The sequence below is a fragment of the Centroberyx affinis genome, unplaced genomic scaffold, assembly GCF_046629955.1.
Source record: "Centroberyx affinis isolate AG114_WGS23_722 - 3 ecotype Tasmania unplaced genomic scaffold, CSIRO-AGI_Caff_v1 ptg004010l_1, whole genome shotgun sequence".
NCBI classification, from domain to species: Eukaryota; Metazoa; Chordata; class Actinopteri; order Beryciformes; family Berycidae; genus Centroberyx; species Centroberyx affinis.
The window spans coordinates 47,799-63,872 of record NW_027281818.1 but is presented as its reverse complement, the minus strand read 5'-3'; the positions used below and the strand labels follow the sequence as shown (position 1 = coordinate 63,872).

The 16,074-nt window shown below is 41.4% G+C and overlaps 2 protein-coding genes across 3 annotated transcripts; both read left to right on the top strand.

The window, feature by feature from the left end:
* Nucleotides 1–486: 486 nt before the first annotated feature.
* irf6 (interferon regulatory factor 6) lies at nucleotides 487–6,430 on the top strand. 2 transcript variants are annotated; one of them, XM_071542090.1, is made up of 8 exons: nucleotides 487–716; nucleotides 1,398–1,572; nucleotides 2,286–2,481; nucleotides 2,615–2,713; nucleotides 2,874–3,140; nucleotides 3,779–4,171; nucleotides 4,346–4,464; nucleotides 4,924–6,430. In XM_071542090.1, exons 2-8 carry the CDS (start codon nucleotides 1,399–1,401, stop codon nucleotides 5,152–5,154), a joined length of 1,479 nt encoding a protein of 492 aa, XP_071398191.1. In that variant the 5' UTR covers nucleotides 487–716; nucleotide 1,398; the 3' UTR covers nucleotides 5,155–6,430. The 2 variants fall into 2 exon arrangements, with proteins under 2 accessions (XP_071398191.1, XP_071398190.1); XM_071542089.1 differs by having other exon boundaries at nucleotides 1,394–1,572; nucleotides 4,924–6,429.
* Nucleotides 6,431–8,575: 2,145 nt separating this feature from the next.
* Nucleotides 8,576–15,961, top strand: eps8l3a (EPS8 signaling adaptor L3a). Its single transcript, XM_071542095.1, has 19 exons — nucleotides 8,576–8,640; nucleotides 8,747–8,820; nucleotides 8,920–8,984; nucleotides 9,184–9,342; nucleotides 9,897–10,046; nucleotides 10,127–10,191; nucleotides 10,271–10,398; nucleotides 10,521–10,663; nucleotides 10,840–10,948; nucleotides 11,120–11,193; nucleotides 11,296–11,370; nucleotides 11,870–12,015; nucleotides 12,240–12,384; nucleotides 12,567–12,598; nucleotides 12,711–12,801; nucleotides 12,943–13,047; nucleotides 13,623–13,708; nucleotides 15,593–15,725; nucleotides 15,856–15,961. The coding sequence occupies exons 1-19, from the start codon at nucleotides 8,576–8,578 to the stop codon at nucleotides 15,886–15,888; spliced, it is 1,878 nt and encodes a 625-aa protein (XP_071398196.1). The 3' UTR covers nucleotides 15,889–15,961.
* The last annotated feature ends 113 nt before the right edge of the window (nucleotides 15,962–16,074 follow it).

The window sequence follows — 16,074 nt, the reverse complement described above, 5'->3', positions numbered from 1 at the left end:
TTGTGCCGAAACCGGGAAAAGCCGGGGGAATTGTCCTCAGACGTGCACGTCGATGACGGACACGTGCGCGCAAAAGCCGTGGGCAGTTTCAGGGTGTGGCTTGTCATTGTTGTTTTGCTATTAGCTTCGGGATCATCATCAAACGCCCACCTGCTGTGTGCCACTTAATAGTCACCTCATTGTTCTCTACTTTGGCACATTATGGGCACTCGGCTCAGCCTACTGCAAGGTCAAGTCGTGAAAGTCACGAAATCTGGCCTGCCAGTCTGCAATTTGAGCTGTGGGTAGGTCTATTTAGAAAATATATGTAGGCTACTAATATTAAACTATTGTATGATAACGCCCCCAAGATGTTGGCATAGTGTATCAGGTGCTTGGCAAAATAACAGCCTGTGTCTTAAAAAGCAATGAAGGCTTTATCTCCCAGCTGCTCAGAAAAGGTGTGTCGGCGATGTGACGTCACGCTTATACCTGAGTTTCGGTGAAGGAAGGGGAAGGGCCAAACCGACTGAAAAACATCAGCTCTTCAAAGTGCTCCGAGACAAACCTTTCTCTTGACCTTGTCGTTACTATCAACCGGCTTCGTCGATCTGACTGTCGGTCAACTTTGCTGAGAGGGGAGAATATATTTACGGAGGAAGCAGACCGTCCCATTCCCAGCTGCTGGTTAGTAGGCCAGCAAGGAAAGACCATTCCAACTTCCTGGTTCGCTACAGGTATGTCTCTCTGATGTTTAGTAGCATATCGTGACATAGCCTGTTTGGTTGCTTTGTTTACGTGAAATTTGTTAACGAATACAAATATATCTATTCGGTTGTTTTTCCACACACGTTGTTGAAAACGACTTGGTCTAAGGTATAGTCTGCAAGCAAACCATAAGAAATAAGTTCAGACTTAAACTAAAGAATTACACGGACATTATAGACAATCGTTTGTGGCTAATTTGTGGACTGTTGCCAAACTGTATTTTCCGGTAGCTTGTCTTGGCTTTGGCCGAGCTCACTCAATCAATACCATTTTGTGGTCTGTCAGAATGGGGCATGTGGTTTTATTGTTTTTGGAAAATCTTGACGTGCAGACCAGGGTTGGGGCCATTCATGAATTGAACAGGAAACAGAAGTGGAATTTAATTAAAATGACAGTTAACAGAATTAAATCCATTAAAATTCATGAAATTCCACACAGGTTGTCTTGACTTGCTAAATATTACAAATCAAACATGCAAATAAAAGACAGTTAAACAAGTCAAATGAAAGGCATCTTTAACATTTTATGACATTCTGTATTGATGATGAAGAACACTATGTGTAATCTCAGATATGTGGTAAGAAAAAAAACATGGAATTTCACAGAATTTCATTGTCTAACTGGTAGGTGTGTCTTTTGTTGCCAGCAAGAATGTCAGTGACTCCACGTCGGGTCCGGCTCAAGCCCTGGCTGGTAGCTCAAGTGGACAGTGGGCTGTACCCAGGTTTAGTGTGGATTGACCGGGAAGCCATGCGTTTCAGGATTCCATGGAAACATGCTACACGTCACACACCGCAGCATGAGGAAGAGAACACAATCTTTAAGGTGAATAACCGCCAACCTCAACCTACAGCGTCCCTGTGACATCGCCATGGGTCAAACACCAGAGCTTTGGCAAAATCCTTAGCTACAGTTTAAAGAGGAATGCCACCCATTTTAAGAATTCACATATATTATTCTAGGACAGTTAAGGCAATACTTGTGAACATGCACCACTCTTTCCTGAAGCTAGAAACTGGAGAACTGATCCTTGAATTTGTGATGTTACTGGGATGTAAAATCTGGCACTGCTCCATAGACAGTGAATGGGGCTCTGACTTTGTTAGCTGACAAGATTTTTAAATTCTGGTGCATACTTCTTAGCAATGATAGAATATAAACTTCATTTTGGTGTGACAACTCAACTTGGCATCACTGTTCCATGCATTGTCTTTGAAACAGCCCCTGATTTTACATCCAAGTGGCATCACAAATTCAAGGGTTTTCTCTCTGATTGCTACCTTTAGCTACTGGTATAGCTGTAATACACAAGCATGCATGATGCAAGCCTGATGGCCAAAAGTGATTTTTTTTCCCCCCATTGTCTTATGTATTTGCTCAGACAAATACCCATATAATGCATCAGTAATTGTGAAAAAAGAATGTCACAAAAAAATGAGTGAAAAAGAGTACAAATGTATGGATCCCTGGGGAAATATAGCCTAGAAAGTGCCAACAGGACGAGGACACTGACGCTTATGTTCCCTTCAATCCTCCAGGCATGGGCAGTGGAGACAGGGAAGTTCCAAGAGGGGGTTGATGAACCTGATCCTGCCAAGTGGAAAGCTCAGCTTCGTTGCGCCCTGAATAAAAGCCGTGAATTCAACCTCATCTATGATGGCACCAAAGAAGTCCCTATGAATCCCTTGAAGATATATGACGTCTGCGACATCCCACAGCCGCTTAGTAACCCAGGTAAATTAGTTAAATACGAAGAAAACAAAAACATAATAGAGAAGACTGGACCCAATGGGCATCTTTAAATCATCTTTACAGCTGCACCTCCATTTCACTTGCTTCAGTATTTCCCCTGTTTCTCACCCCACAGGCTCCTCAGACGCTGGTTCTTGGACTCCATATGATGAAGAGGGCGGTGAGGAAGATGTTCCAGATACACCAGAGTCTCTCCCTCCATACCCATCCAATGGTGACTAACTCGTCCTCTTTCGTCACTCTCATACTTGTATTCACTGGCTGTAGATCAATACAGGGTGGAGAAAAACAAAAAAATCTGATTTTCAGTCAGTGAAGAGCGATGGATTGCCTGCTGCATTAGTTAATCTATTCTTTTCTCTTTCCTCAATTAGGCACCAGTCCCTCTCCTCTCATTATGTGGTCTCCCGTTGGCTCTGATTCGTCCATGCAGCCTCCGAGTTGCCCCCCTTCAGGCGAGGTGTGGCCCAAAGAGGAGCCTGGTAAAGTCTGGCCTAAAGAGGAGCCTGTGGATGTGGAGATGCACCCCAGCCCCCTGGTTGAGATGCCCCCTGCTCCTCTGCCTGATCCCATCATGCAACCCCCTTCCATACCTGAGGCAATGTTCGCCTCCCCAGAGATGTGGATCAGCTCCCTCCCAAGTGAGTATGCCCTTCTGCTAGTAGATGAGAAGAACACTGCAGTGGAAAGATGATATCACATTGAGTAAAAGGGCAGCATAACCACAGACATCACTGTACATTAAGACATAGTTCTAAAGCTTTTACCTTACCTTTACACATACTAATGAAAATAGCGCCTCTGCACGTAAACTGACACGGTTTGGCGCGTATTTGTGGTTGAAAACGGTTTCTGCGTAGGTGTTACCTGCCCAAGAATCTCAACTTTGCGTCGAGTTTATGCACAGTCGTGCACCCTGATTGGTCGATCATAGGGGCGATCATGATGGCATTCAAGTCTTCAAGCTCCAACTGCTCCAACACACCCCATTCCTCCAGCTGCATTGCTATAATCACATCCATGTTCGTTTTTACCGGTGATTGTCGTCACACCTGCTTGCTGTTCCTCTCTTCTTCAATGTTTCGTTTTGGTGCAATATGATTTTTTTTTAAACATTGCCGCCATGTGTACCGGATTTCAACGACATGCTACAAGCACACATCAAGGCAGAAATATAACAACTTAAATGCGAGTGGTGCATTTGTGCTTTGCATTACGTTTACGTTACGTTAGACTATAAAATACGCTTAACATGCGTGTTCATTTGTCTCTGACCCAGTGACAGACCTGGAGGTGCAGTTCCAGTACCGGGGGAAGGAGATGTGTCCTACGATGACGGTCAGTAACCCCCAGGGCTGCAGGCTGTTCTACGGGGACCTGGGCCCCATGGTCAACCAGGAGGAGCTGTTTGGGCCCATCAGCCTGGAACAGCTACGCTTCCCTACCACAGAGCACATAACCAACGACAAGCAGAGAGTCTTCACTAACCGCCTGCTGGACGTTATGGACCGAGGCCTAATCCTGGAGGTCAGTGGCCACGATATCTACGCCGTCCGTCTCTGCCAGTGCAAGGTGTACTGGTCCGGCCCCTGTGCTCCAAACCCCACAGCGCCGAACCTTATAGAGCGCCAGAGGAAGGTCAAACTCTTCTGCCTGGAGTCTTTTCTCAGTGGTAAGTAGAATTCTTACTGAAACATGCGTCCTACTTTTTAGAGTTCAACCTGGATAGTTCCCAGGAAGATGATAGAACCAGTGTTCTGTATAGATTCCCGTAGATTTTGTTGATAATGCAGTATCCTGTGGGAAAGAATTATAACAGGTTTTTTTGTGTGTGTGTGATGTGCAGGTGTGATAGCCCATCAGCGTGGCCAGACACCAAGCCCCCCTCAGTTTGACATCAACCTGTGTTTTGGAGAAGAGTGGCCTGATGGCAGGCCCAGGGAGAGGAAACTTATCATGGTTCAGGTGAGACACGTTGATGTCTTTGTAACAAGATTTTGGTCATGATTCTTTTTAAGGCAGGTCTGTTGTGGGAATCCTTTTCCCATGGTGATATAGTTATGGCGCTGTGGTCATCAAGAGGAAAGTTCAGGTCAGAGAGACACTCCTCCATACCTGTGCACTATCAAACTTCATCAATGTTTACAGCACTTTAGAAAACTGTTTCCTATATGTCATGTCTGTTCTTTGTTAAGCATTATTCTATTTATTAAAGGAAGTAATCATTCTATTATTGTTATTATATTACTTCAACCATGATTCTTCACACAATCCTGTTTTCATATTCAATAAGAAAGAACTACATGTCTTTGCCACAAATGCACCATCGGACTGTCCAGAATCTGTGCTTGTTTCACATGTGTTTTGTGTTGAGTCTCCCATGCTGTGACTTAACTGGTCCTTTGTTCCTCCTCTGCCCTCCAGGTCATTCCAGTGGTGGCACGCATGATAAGCGAGATGTTTTCTGGAGACAATACACGATCCTTTGACAGTGGCAGCGTTCGCCTGCAGATTTCAATCCCAGATATCAAGGACAACATAGTGACCCACCTTAAGCAGCTATACTGCCTGCTACAGACCCACCAGGGCCAAGACGGCTGGCCCTTGCCCCCGGGGCAGGGCCTGAACATCGTCCAGGCTTTGCAGGCCCAGTGAAGCCGCCCGCACTGTTCCCCGTCAGGCCAAACTGTAACGTATAGCTCTGGTCACTGCATCTGTCACACTGCTGCTGAGAGCGGCCTGTAGTTAGCAAAGAAGTACTTATGTGTAATCATATTTAGAGGTGTGCACAATATAGGATTCATATGCATTCAGCCTTTCTCTAGTATGACTATGCTTTTCTGTACATAGAAATAGTACTATGAAACATTATGTGTGCAGGAACCATAGGCAGATTTGGTGACCGCATGGACCAAAGTCCTGCTTGCTGCGAGGCAACATTTAACATAGTTAATGAGTTACAGACATTACTGTGTGCCTTATTTATCCAGAATGGGTCAGTGACTACCGCATTCCCACTGTCTATGACTTTCCTGGTGCCTGTTATTCAGGAAACAACACATGATGTCTTTTGTCTTCTCAGCTCATATGAAATGTAAATTATATTGAAGCAAGGCATTGACTATGGGATTTGTATATTTTGGAAAAATATAGGCAAACATGAATGATATTGCGGGTGGATATATAATACATGTTTCTTATGTCATTCATTTAATTACTGTAGTGTATGCTGTACTCAACTGTTTGAGATCCCATTATTGTGAGAGCACATGTAATGTGAAAACCTTCTCTTTTAACAGAATTATTCATTTTCTGATAATTTTGCCTGCTTTTTTTTTTCTTCAGTTTTATTTTTCCATTTATATAGTAGGATACTTTTTGTATGAACATTTTCTCATCTAAGATTTTAAGCCATTTATTTTATCCAGGCAGTCAGATTCTTAAGCCAAACGTCATCCTAACTGTATGTTGTTGCTGCAATGGATGTCACTGCACTTTGGGTGCTGAATTATGTTTTATGGCTAGTCGAATGTCAACGCATTTACCCTTTGATTGTATTTTTATTTTATCAAATAAACATGACAAAATAATGTTTGATTGATTACTTTTATGAGCAGAAGCATGTGAACTGTTGTTTACTGGCAGGAAGAGTAGGCTAATTGTTTTGATTGTCTGAAAAAGGCAACTTCTTTCCTTAATTTGCTTTGCTTTGCTTTTTTTTTTACCTAACCTTTCTCAAAGACTTGCTAAGTGTTGACTTCAGTTCCCTCTCCAAATGACTGAGAGACGCTGTGTGCTTGTTTATGTCTGGTTGACTGGGTCTGAGCAGCACTGGTCTGAGTTTATTGCAGTTCCTCACCTTGTGAAACTGCTCATGCAGCATCACTGACATCTAGTGGCTGCACCAAACAGCAACAGGCCCAGGATAATATACTGAAATTGTGTAATGTGTTTTGGGCTAATATCAATCCCAGCAGAGACCCAGATTCCTGAACTTCCAGAGTGAGGCTGGGTTGTTTGGTCAGTACATTCATTTCATTGCTAACTTTTGAACATTAAATGCCACATACATATTTTACATGAATTCCCATGCCTCTCTCTCCTGCTCTTCTGCCTGCAGCAGCAGCCTTCTGGCTCCAGAGCTTCTTAAATAGAAAGGAGTTACAGGAATCATTGATGTCATAATACTGTAGGTTGAGTTAGAAAAAGAAATGCATTATGACCGACCCCATGACTTAACTGATTCAAAGAACTCTGTTTTCAAGTGGCATTCAGATGAGCTACCAACAGTCAAGTGGCATTTAAATCAGAGAAAGCAGTGATGGCACCTTCAGTCAGCTGACAGAGGTCCAATGTTAGTCACTTCACAATGTTCTGTTGCCATTGTAACGGTGATGTCATAATAGTTATCTGATGTGGGACTATCCCTGCCACTCCGTCTCAGTTGAAATACAACAACGATGCTGATAATTTATGCATTGAATACCATCAATATTCTTTTATACTCTGAATTCTCAACCTTTGCTGTAGGTCTTATTGATTAAAATTAAACATGTAAGATGAAATTAGGCATAATATACAAAAAAAAAAGAAAAAAGAGAGCCCAGAGATACATTGTTTAGGTTTGATTTCACAAAATCATTATAGTTATACTCTTCCTGAACAGGGATTCCTGTGATTGGGTTAGGTTTTTATTTAGCCAGGTTCTGATGATTTTCTGAATGGAAGATAGGAATTAAAAAACATTAGATTTAAATGTGTTGATGGATAGATGACAATAATTATTTGTGAATTTTGTGGCCTATAGAGTAACTTGTTGTCTGCTATGGAGAAGAAGAAAGTTGGGACAATGTGGGTCGATGTTGTCAAGCCTGTGTCATTGTAATCTGGAATGTGATGAGAGAATGCCTAAATGATACACAAGTTCTCATTTATAATCCTGGAGAATTTACGAGGCGTCTTCCTCCTTATCTAGTAACCTTTGGTCGGAGGGGATGCCGCACTAAACACACAGCACACCTCAACCCAGGTGCCTCAAAGCTGTCCAAGCATATCCCATTTGCTTCTGATTGTGGACTTTGCCCTTCTCCTTTATGAGGAAGTCTTGGGTGTATTTTTCCTATGACTGAGACAGGCCTGGAACATGAGTTGTGTTTGTACCAAAGGAGAGGAGGAGGACAGATAGGCTAATACAGGAGTAAATAAGAGGTAAATAACAGCAACATTCACCGCCAGACATCAAAAGTAAGTGACTTGTGACATCTCCATGGTAACCTGTATATACGTATCTTATTTATCTGTCTATATAGTCTTTACTGAAGCGGTGCTAAGCATTGGGCTAATTTAGGTAACAGCTAGACAACATGACAAACAAACAAACCTTATCACCACTCTGATTCATTAAATATCTGAATAAGATTGCGTTTACGGTCGAAATCTCATTACAGAAGATGTAATTCAGGTGGAAGACTTGTAATTCTTGTTAGACTTATTGTGTGAAACTTTCCTGACCATTTGTATTTGTGTTTGAAATCTGTTTATTTTGTGTGTTAACATTAAAATGACAGGTGTCCTTTACAAATGGATTGAATACATATGTTTCTTGTATAATACTGCTAGCAAACATGTCTTTAAAATGTGCAAGCCATAGGAATATTCTAATAGCACCATAAAGATTACGCTGAGAGGTTGATCATAGTGCTGTGTTGCTAGGAGACCATGACTAGTTGATAATAACATCAAGGCAATAATTCATTAATTCTTTGCTGATAATTAAGATATACCTACCCTGCTACATTAACTATATGACACATTTCACTTCGAACATATATATAAGATGGTGAATTACATGGTGAATAACAGGATTTTAAGATCATGCGCTTTGAATAAAGACCAATGGTAAGACAAACATCTCAAGTAAGTTTCAAATAAGTTTATTTCAGTCGAATTTCAGACACGTAGTTGCCTCAGATTATCCTAATGACGAATCAGCTCAAACTATTTACATTAGTCATTCACAGTGTGTATGTAATATCACATTATATAATATTGCAGGTGTGTCAACCCAGTTCTGAGGATGTTTAGGAGTAACAGCCCCCTTGACTGTGATACCAGTAGCTATGCAGGATCTATCCAGTCTAAGTATATATTTCCTTTTTGTGCTTTGTGTCATTTCTGCAATTGTGTAGTTGATTGATTGATTAATTCCTTGGCGTATTGTCAATGTTGTAATAACTTTTTGTGGCAGCGGTTATTCCACTATGGATGAGGTGTCGTCACAGGCATCGGGTCTGTCGAGGCCCAGTGCAAAGTCAATTTACAGTAAGATAAAAACTGCTTGATAAAACCAATTATTACAGCTGTTTAATTTTATTTTACGAATATGACAGAGCTGTGGTATATGTAAATGTATTCCAACAGTGCACAGGAAGGAGTATGCAGAATCCATAAACAAGATGATGGACAAATTTCAGTACAGAGTGGAGGTATCATTTTACAAACATACACCGAGCTGTTAATCTTGTCATCATGATAGCGTGACTTTGATTGTACAACTGTGGCTGAGACTTTGCATGTATTATAGCTGTATATAACAGTTGTTCCTAAATCAGGATCTTTATTCGCACACATGCCACCTATTCTGAATCATGCCATAATCGTGTATTTAATGTCTCTCCTCTACAGCACTTGTTTACTTGTGAGCTGGATGGGAGGGAGGTGAAAACTCTGGGTGACTGTGTAGAGCGTCTGAAGCTGCTGGATGGTATGGGCCGTGTGTGGGGTCAGGACATGATCCTGCAGGTGCGGGGGGGCGACCTGCTGCTGACAGATATTGAGACCAAGGTACGCATTACAGTATAGGCGACTCAGAGGTGACTCAAGTCAAGTCTCAAGTCTAAATGTAGAACATCAAGTCAAATCAGAATAAATCAAGAGAGCATTACCAATTTAATAAAAGAAAACAAAATATCTAGGACTTTTCAATGCAATATCATTTTAATAGGATAAAAAGCTGATAAGAGCATCATGAGTTTGATTTCTATGATCAGTTCAATAAATTCAATCTTTCCATACGAATTCAGAAATCAGAATTTAAATTCAGTTTTCTGGTGGAACAAATCTCATAACTTTTAACTTAAGTCATTTACACAAGACACAAGATCTTTTGTCAAGACTTTAGAAACCTTTTCAAGTCATCAAAGTACAAGTAAAAGTCAAGTCCCAAGTCACCAGACCCCAAATCAAGTCAAGTGTCAAGTCTTCTCTTCATGCATCAAGTCAAGTCTCAAGCAGTTAAAACTGTGACTCCAGTCTGACTGGAGGTTGATGCGGTGGTTTATGTATTGCAGTCCACATAAATATCTCACTCCTCTCTTCTGTCCCTCTGTGGGACGTAGGAGGAGCTGGAGTCCCTGGCTCTCAGCAACATCCTGGAGCTCCAGGCCGTGCTGGACAGTGAAGTGTATCACTCCCTGCTGACGGTGTCAGTCCAGGACCGCAGGAAGAAGACCACCAGTGTCTTCATGTTCCAGTGTGAGGAACTCAGGGTGAGGACAAACCCACAGAAACGGTATTTATCAACTCACATGTGTGAATGAAATGAGTGAATGTTTTTTGTAATTTATAGGCAGACTACATTAAGAAGGATCTCTCAAGAGCACTTTCACGCAAGCGAGAAGATGCAAGCATCAGGTAGGAGGAACCTTTAGGTGATTGTGCGCATACCGGCACCTTTATCCATTCTTTTCCTCAAAACGCCTCTCTTTTGAAGCAGCAATGTAGGAAACACGGCTGGATGCGAGGCGGTTAAAAATCTTCGTAAAGCCGCCCCACCCCCTGAGCCGAGAGAACTGAAGCCCGCAGCAGACTCACCGTCCCACTGGAGCGCTCCTGACTACGGTGAGGCAGCGGCAGAGCAGAGGCAACTTCACATTTCAACCATTCATGACTTCACTGGATATTTTCAGATGTAGATTAAAACCTGCAAACGCCTCTCCACCTGTCTTTGGTTGTACGTTTAGAAGATGATGATGTGCCTGCACCTGTGCTGGTTTTACCCCGGAAGGAGGCCTCACCTCCCAGAAAGGAAACACCACCGCCCTCCACCATCGAAGAAGAACCTCTGCCTCCTCTACGCCCGTACACAGAGCTTGACAGGAATGTGGTCAGTGTCCTCTTCATAGCCAAGAGGCTGGAAATGTGAAATACCATACCATAACAATTTAATGTATAATTAGAATTTACATTATATTTTTATAAATGTAAAATTCAATGCATGTTAGTAACATCTAGGAGATGGGAGTGAATGAGCAATTGTTAATTGTTCCTCTTTCTTCACAGGATATCTTGAATCATATTTTCAGTGATCTTGAAATCTTTATGGGACAAGTAGCTGCAGTTGTAGCGAAAGATGAAAAGAAAAAGAAGAAAAAGAAAAAGAAGGGCAGCGGTAATTTTAATGAAATTAATCTCCAAATGAAGCCAGAAGCATCTTGTATTTAAATGGAAGAAAATCCCTGTTAGTCCTACTTAGCCAACATTGGCATATATTAAAATGACAGATTTACATTTTTTGTTTTTTGTTTGTTATCATCAAAGTATTTTGCCTTTGTGTTTGCAGTCATAGAGGGCATGCCGCCTGTGGATGACTTTGCAACCTGTCTCCAGAAGATCAAGTGTTGTTTCAACCTTCTGGTGTGTCTCCTTAATCATATTTACCTGCTATCATCACGGTCACTGCTACTCTCATTCATTCTGTAATGTACAGTATCTATGAAGATGTGTTTATTTTGACAGGGGGAGCTCAATGGAAAGATTAATAATCCCAGTGCCCCTGAATTTGTACACTGCCTCTTCTCCACCCTTGGATTTGTAAGTCACCACAATCTTTGAATTTTTAAATTAGTTTAGTCTCTGACTGTATTATAAATTGATTATACTACTATATAATCCACTACTATACAAATAGTTATATTATTATTATTAGAAGAATATATATAATATCATATATCTGGATTATATATACGAATTTGTAAAGCTTCTAAATGCACTTAAAAGTCATATTACCATCAAATATGATCAATATTTGCATGAAGAGCTCTGTCAATCAATTTAAAAAAAACAAAAAAACAAAAAACAAATGCATTACCATGTTCTGGCTTTTTATGTTTGGGCTACACTTTTGTTCATTTTTGAATTAAGGTTTGGATATTTTCACATATGATTTAGCCCGTCCATACAAAATTATTTTCTACAACAAAATTTTATTACCCTTTGCGTCACTTCAGTCACTTCATTTTTTCACTTCAGTTTTTTATTAACATAGTCTCTACTGTCGCTGCCTGAGTGAGTTATCCTTTTTCCTCACTAGGTGGTGTCTCACTGCCCTCAAGATCTGCCACCAACCATCGTGGCTCCCCTGTTCACTCCTGAGTGTATCCGTCTTCTGAGTGAGGAAGCCACAGCTGAGGAGGACCAGCTGTGGCAGTCTCTGGGAGACCCTTGGAACATCCCCAGGTGGGACACTGAGCAGCCAGTGTTGTGTTGTCGAGGATAACTTTGTTGTTTTTATACTCACACAGTGTTGCAGTACTCTACAAGCTCTTGCGTTGCTCTGTGGTTTATTAAAATGTGTTATATGAATACAGTTTTTTTGAGCAGAGGAGAGTGATAATAAAGTGTCATGATGATAACCAGCTATGATTTTGACAATGTGACGTGTTTACTGGATGTGTCACCAGTACCAAATGGCCAGAGGATGATGAGGACATCCCGACTTACACTCTGGAGTTCTTTGATGGCTGGCAGCCCCCTGAGGTGACTGAGGCACCTCCAGCCAGAGAGCCAGTGAGCAGTCAGGAGAGTCGGCGCTCTGCCCCCAACCAGGTACATCTTTACATCAAACATTCTCCATTGCAGATGGGCATGTATTTTGTGAGTAGTGACTGTGCATGGATTCTTGATTCTGGACAAAAAATAAAACTTAAAAAACAAAACAAAAGAAAACAAAAATAATAACACCACATACAGTAGTGTTCAAATAAATATGATTTACTTTTTCTGTGTAGAAATCAGCCCAGCGGACTCCATCATCACCACGGTATGTACACTGATATAAAGTAAAATGCAATGTAGCGTAAAGATCTTGAACCTCAAAGGTCTAAAACATCATGGCTATAATATGCATTTCTGCTTCTTCTGCTGTTTTTCAGCCCAGATGAGCACAATTACATGCGTGTTATGTATGACTTCACTGCAAGGAACCACAGAGAGCTCAGTATCACCAAGGGTGAGATAGTTGAGGTGAGCGTCAGTGACACCAACCAGCCACTCTTCCAGTCCTTTCCCCTGTTTGGTCAACAATATTATAACTAATGCCACTCCAGTTGAAAGCTCCATAATGTCTTCAAGACTGTGGTCAGTCTGTGTTTTGTTCATTCGCAGTTACTGGACATGTCAAAGCAGTGGTGGAGAGTGAGGAACACCGGAGGGGAGGAGGGCTTCATTCCCAATAATGTCCTGGAGTCTCTGGATGAGGAACCTAACGAGGTGATTACCACTCATCACGAACACTAAGACACTGTGGGTCAGTTTAGCATTGTGGAGAGCATCAAAATGTGAAATAGTCACTACGATCCTAATTGGAGGTGATCGTAAATGTGCACAACAGTACAGTGAATTGAAGTAGTGCCTTGGACAATGAAACAAAATGGAAAAACTGAAGGAATCCCAAAACTATATCAAACTTACTTTCTGTACCACACAATATCTGATGTGCTTGCGTGTAATTATCTGTCAATTCTTAGTCCTATCAAAGACTTTGACCTTTTGACTAACATTTACCTGAGGAAATGAGAGTCACCAATATGATTCAAATGGACTAACATTTTCTGACCATTAACTGCTGTCTAATCTATGGTTGCAGAATATATAGAACTGACTATGAATTGGCTGAGAGGCTTTGTTGTAATTGACCCAATGTGTTCATCATTTGCAAACCCTCTGTGGCAACTCTGTGAAACTGTATTTTAAGGGTGATAGTGCCATTGGTATAATATACTGCCTAATTGTCATCCTTATTATATTAAAAGTAAATCAATTACATTACCATTCCATTGTTTTAGCAACCTGACGGTCCCCCTGTCCTAACCAAGAGGTCCAAGCCTGCAGAAGTGAAGGCCTGGCTTGAGTACAAGGGCTTCAGTAAAATGTAAGTGCTGCACACCCATATTAGATTAGATATTAGATGAGTATAGATTATTAGATTAGATGTGCTGGATTTAAACCCCCTGTGTTTGTCTCTGATCATAAATGTATTGCATTTGATATCTGTTTTGAAGCAGATACCCCTCAACCCAAACAGATCATGTGCTCTTGCATGTTTAACAATCTAGCTGCTTTTCAATTTTCCTCAGCTTTTACTGATGCAAGTAAATGTATCACTAAGTGTACACATACCAACAACCTAGTCAACCTTAAATGCCATGGCCACTATCAAAACTAGATCTCTTTGCTGTTTGTCCCGCAAATGAAGGAAGGCATTCAGAGGCTGAGACAAAAATGTAGAAAGGCTGCGAGAAGCTGAAAGAGAGGAGAGAAACAAAAAAAAAACTCCAGTATCTCAACATGAAATATCTTTTGTCCACATACAATCAACATGTTAAGGATGCTAGAGCTGCTTATTTTTTATCTAAATTAATCATCACCAACCAGAATAATCCCAGGTTTATGTTTAACACCTTGGATAAACTTGTTACTCCTGCTCCACCAGCTGTCCCTGCCTTTTCGAATGCTGACTGTGAAAACTTTCTTTTTAACCATTTTTTGTGAATGAGATCACTAGTATCAGATTCCAGATCACTTTTTCTCCTCCCACTAGTGTTGCTACCCCAGCCTGCCCCCCACCTTCTGAGCCAGTTTAGCTCAGTTTCTCTGCATGACCTCACTGAAACAGTCTCTCACATCTAATCCACTTGATATTATTCCCCCACCCCTTCTCATAGAGGCGATAGTTGCTATTGGCCCCTGACTGCTCGATACTGTAAACAGCTCCCAGACATCTGGTTGTGTCCCAGATTATTTCAAGCAAGCCAGCATTCTACCCATTCTTAAAAAACCTGCACCCGGCTCAGCCCTTCAACAAAATCAACCTATTTCCAAGCTGCCCTTCATTTCCAAGTCATAGAAAAAGTAGTTTCCAAACAGCTCCTGGTTGTGGTACAACTAAACAACATTTTTGAGCATGACTCCACCCAAACGGTTTTTCTTAAAACCAATGTAATTTTAAAGCACTTTGATCCAGGGGAATGCACTACATTAGTTCTACTGGACCCTAGTGCTGCATTCAGTACTATCGACCACCTTATCCTCCTTGAAAGGCTTAATAAGTGGGTTGGCATATCTGGAATAGCCAATGAATGATTTTCTTCTTATCTGTCCATTCATTCACATTCAATGTCTCTATAGGTTACTTTGGGGTGCCGCAGGGATCAATCTTGGGTCCAATTTTATTCTGCCTGTAGGCCTTTATGCTTCCTTAAGAACATATAATCCGTCAATGTGTTTTTTAACATTGCTATGTGGACGATACCTGTATGGTAGCTGTATGTCTCCTTAAACTCTAATGATTTCCTCCTCCAAAAAAATCCTCCTCCAAAAACCTTGACATGATATTTGATTCAATTTTGACAAACAAATCAACACAGCAGGGAAAGTCCACCTTATTTCTCTCTGACAGAGACCTCTTGGCTGTTCCCCAGACTAGGCTGAAGCTTAAGGGAGACTGGGTGTTTGAGGTTGCAGCCTCTAGACTGTGGAACAGCCTCCCACTCTGCAGCAGATCTTCATCGACGTTTTTAAAATGTTTTTTAAAAACCCATCTTTATTCTTTAGCCTTTGAGTCTGCATGACAAGCCTGTGAATGTACAGTATATGTGTGTGTTCCTGTATTGTGCATGTGTATGGGGGGTTGTAGGCATTACTATCTGGTCTGTCAATTGTATTGTATTTGCTTCGATTCTAGTTTTTGCATGTTATTTGCTGGGCCCCAATGTTGATAAATCACATATCAATATTACTGATTTATCTCTGTCAGCACGGTGCGCTGTCTAGGCTTGCTGAGCGGCTCCATGCTCCTAGGGATGACCAGAGAGGAACTGAAGACAGTCTGTCCAGAGGAAGGAGGGCGAGTCTTCTTCCAACTACAAGCAGTCAAGTCTGCCATGGCTGTAAGTGACAGACTACAGAGTAACTTCATTTGTCACCACTGTTAGTCTGGAACTTAATCATAATCACATTGTCAGATAAAAGGTAGTTATAATACAGTCGGCCCTTCTGTTTTTTGTTTCAACTCTGTAGCTTGCCAACGAGGTCAGACCAGCAATTCCGTAAGATGACATCAGAGAGAGACCAGAGAATGAGGATTGAGGAAACACATGAACCTCGACTGCCAATCATCAAGGACCAAAACCATTAGGACCAAATGGCTCATCAATACTTAGATAAGCCAATTCCTCTAAAATGAATAAATAAGTCAGCTAATATTAAGCAATGAAAAGTGAGTTATGTTTACAGTAT

Coding starts and splice junctions, on each gene's coding strand:
- irf6 (XM_071542090.1), top strand. CDS start 1,399: ATGTCAGTGACTCCACGTCGGGTCCGGCTCAAGCCCTGGCTGGTAGCT. Junction 2,482..2,614: donor ACAGCCGCTTAGTAACCCAG/GTAAATTAGTTA, acceptor CTCACCCCACAG/GCTCCTCAGACGCTGGTTCT. Junction 2,714..2,873: donor CCCTCCATACCCATCCAATG/GTGACTAACTCG, acceptor TTCCTCAATTAG/GCACCAGTCCCTCTCCTCTC.
- eps8l3a (XM_071542095.1), top strand. CDS start 8,576: ATGTTTAGGAGTAACAGCCCCCTTGACTGTGATACCAGTAGCTATGCA. Junction 10,664..10,839: donor CAGAGCTTGACAGGAATGTG/GTCAGTGTCCTC, acceptor CTTTCTTCACAG/GATATCTTGAATCATATTTT. Junction 13,709..15,592: donor TACAAGGGCTTCAGTAAAAT/GTAAGTGCTGCA, acceptor TATCTCTGTCAG/CACGGTGCGCTGTCTAGGCT.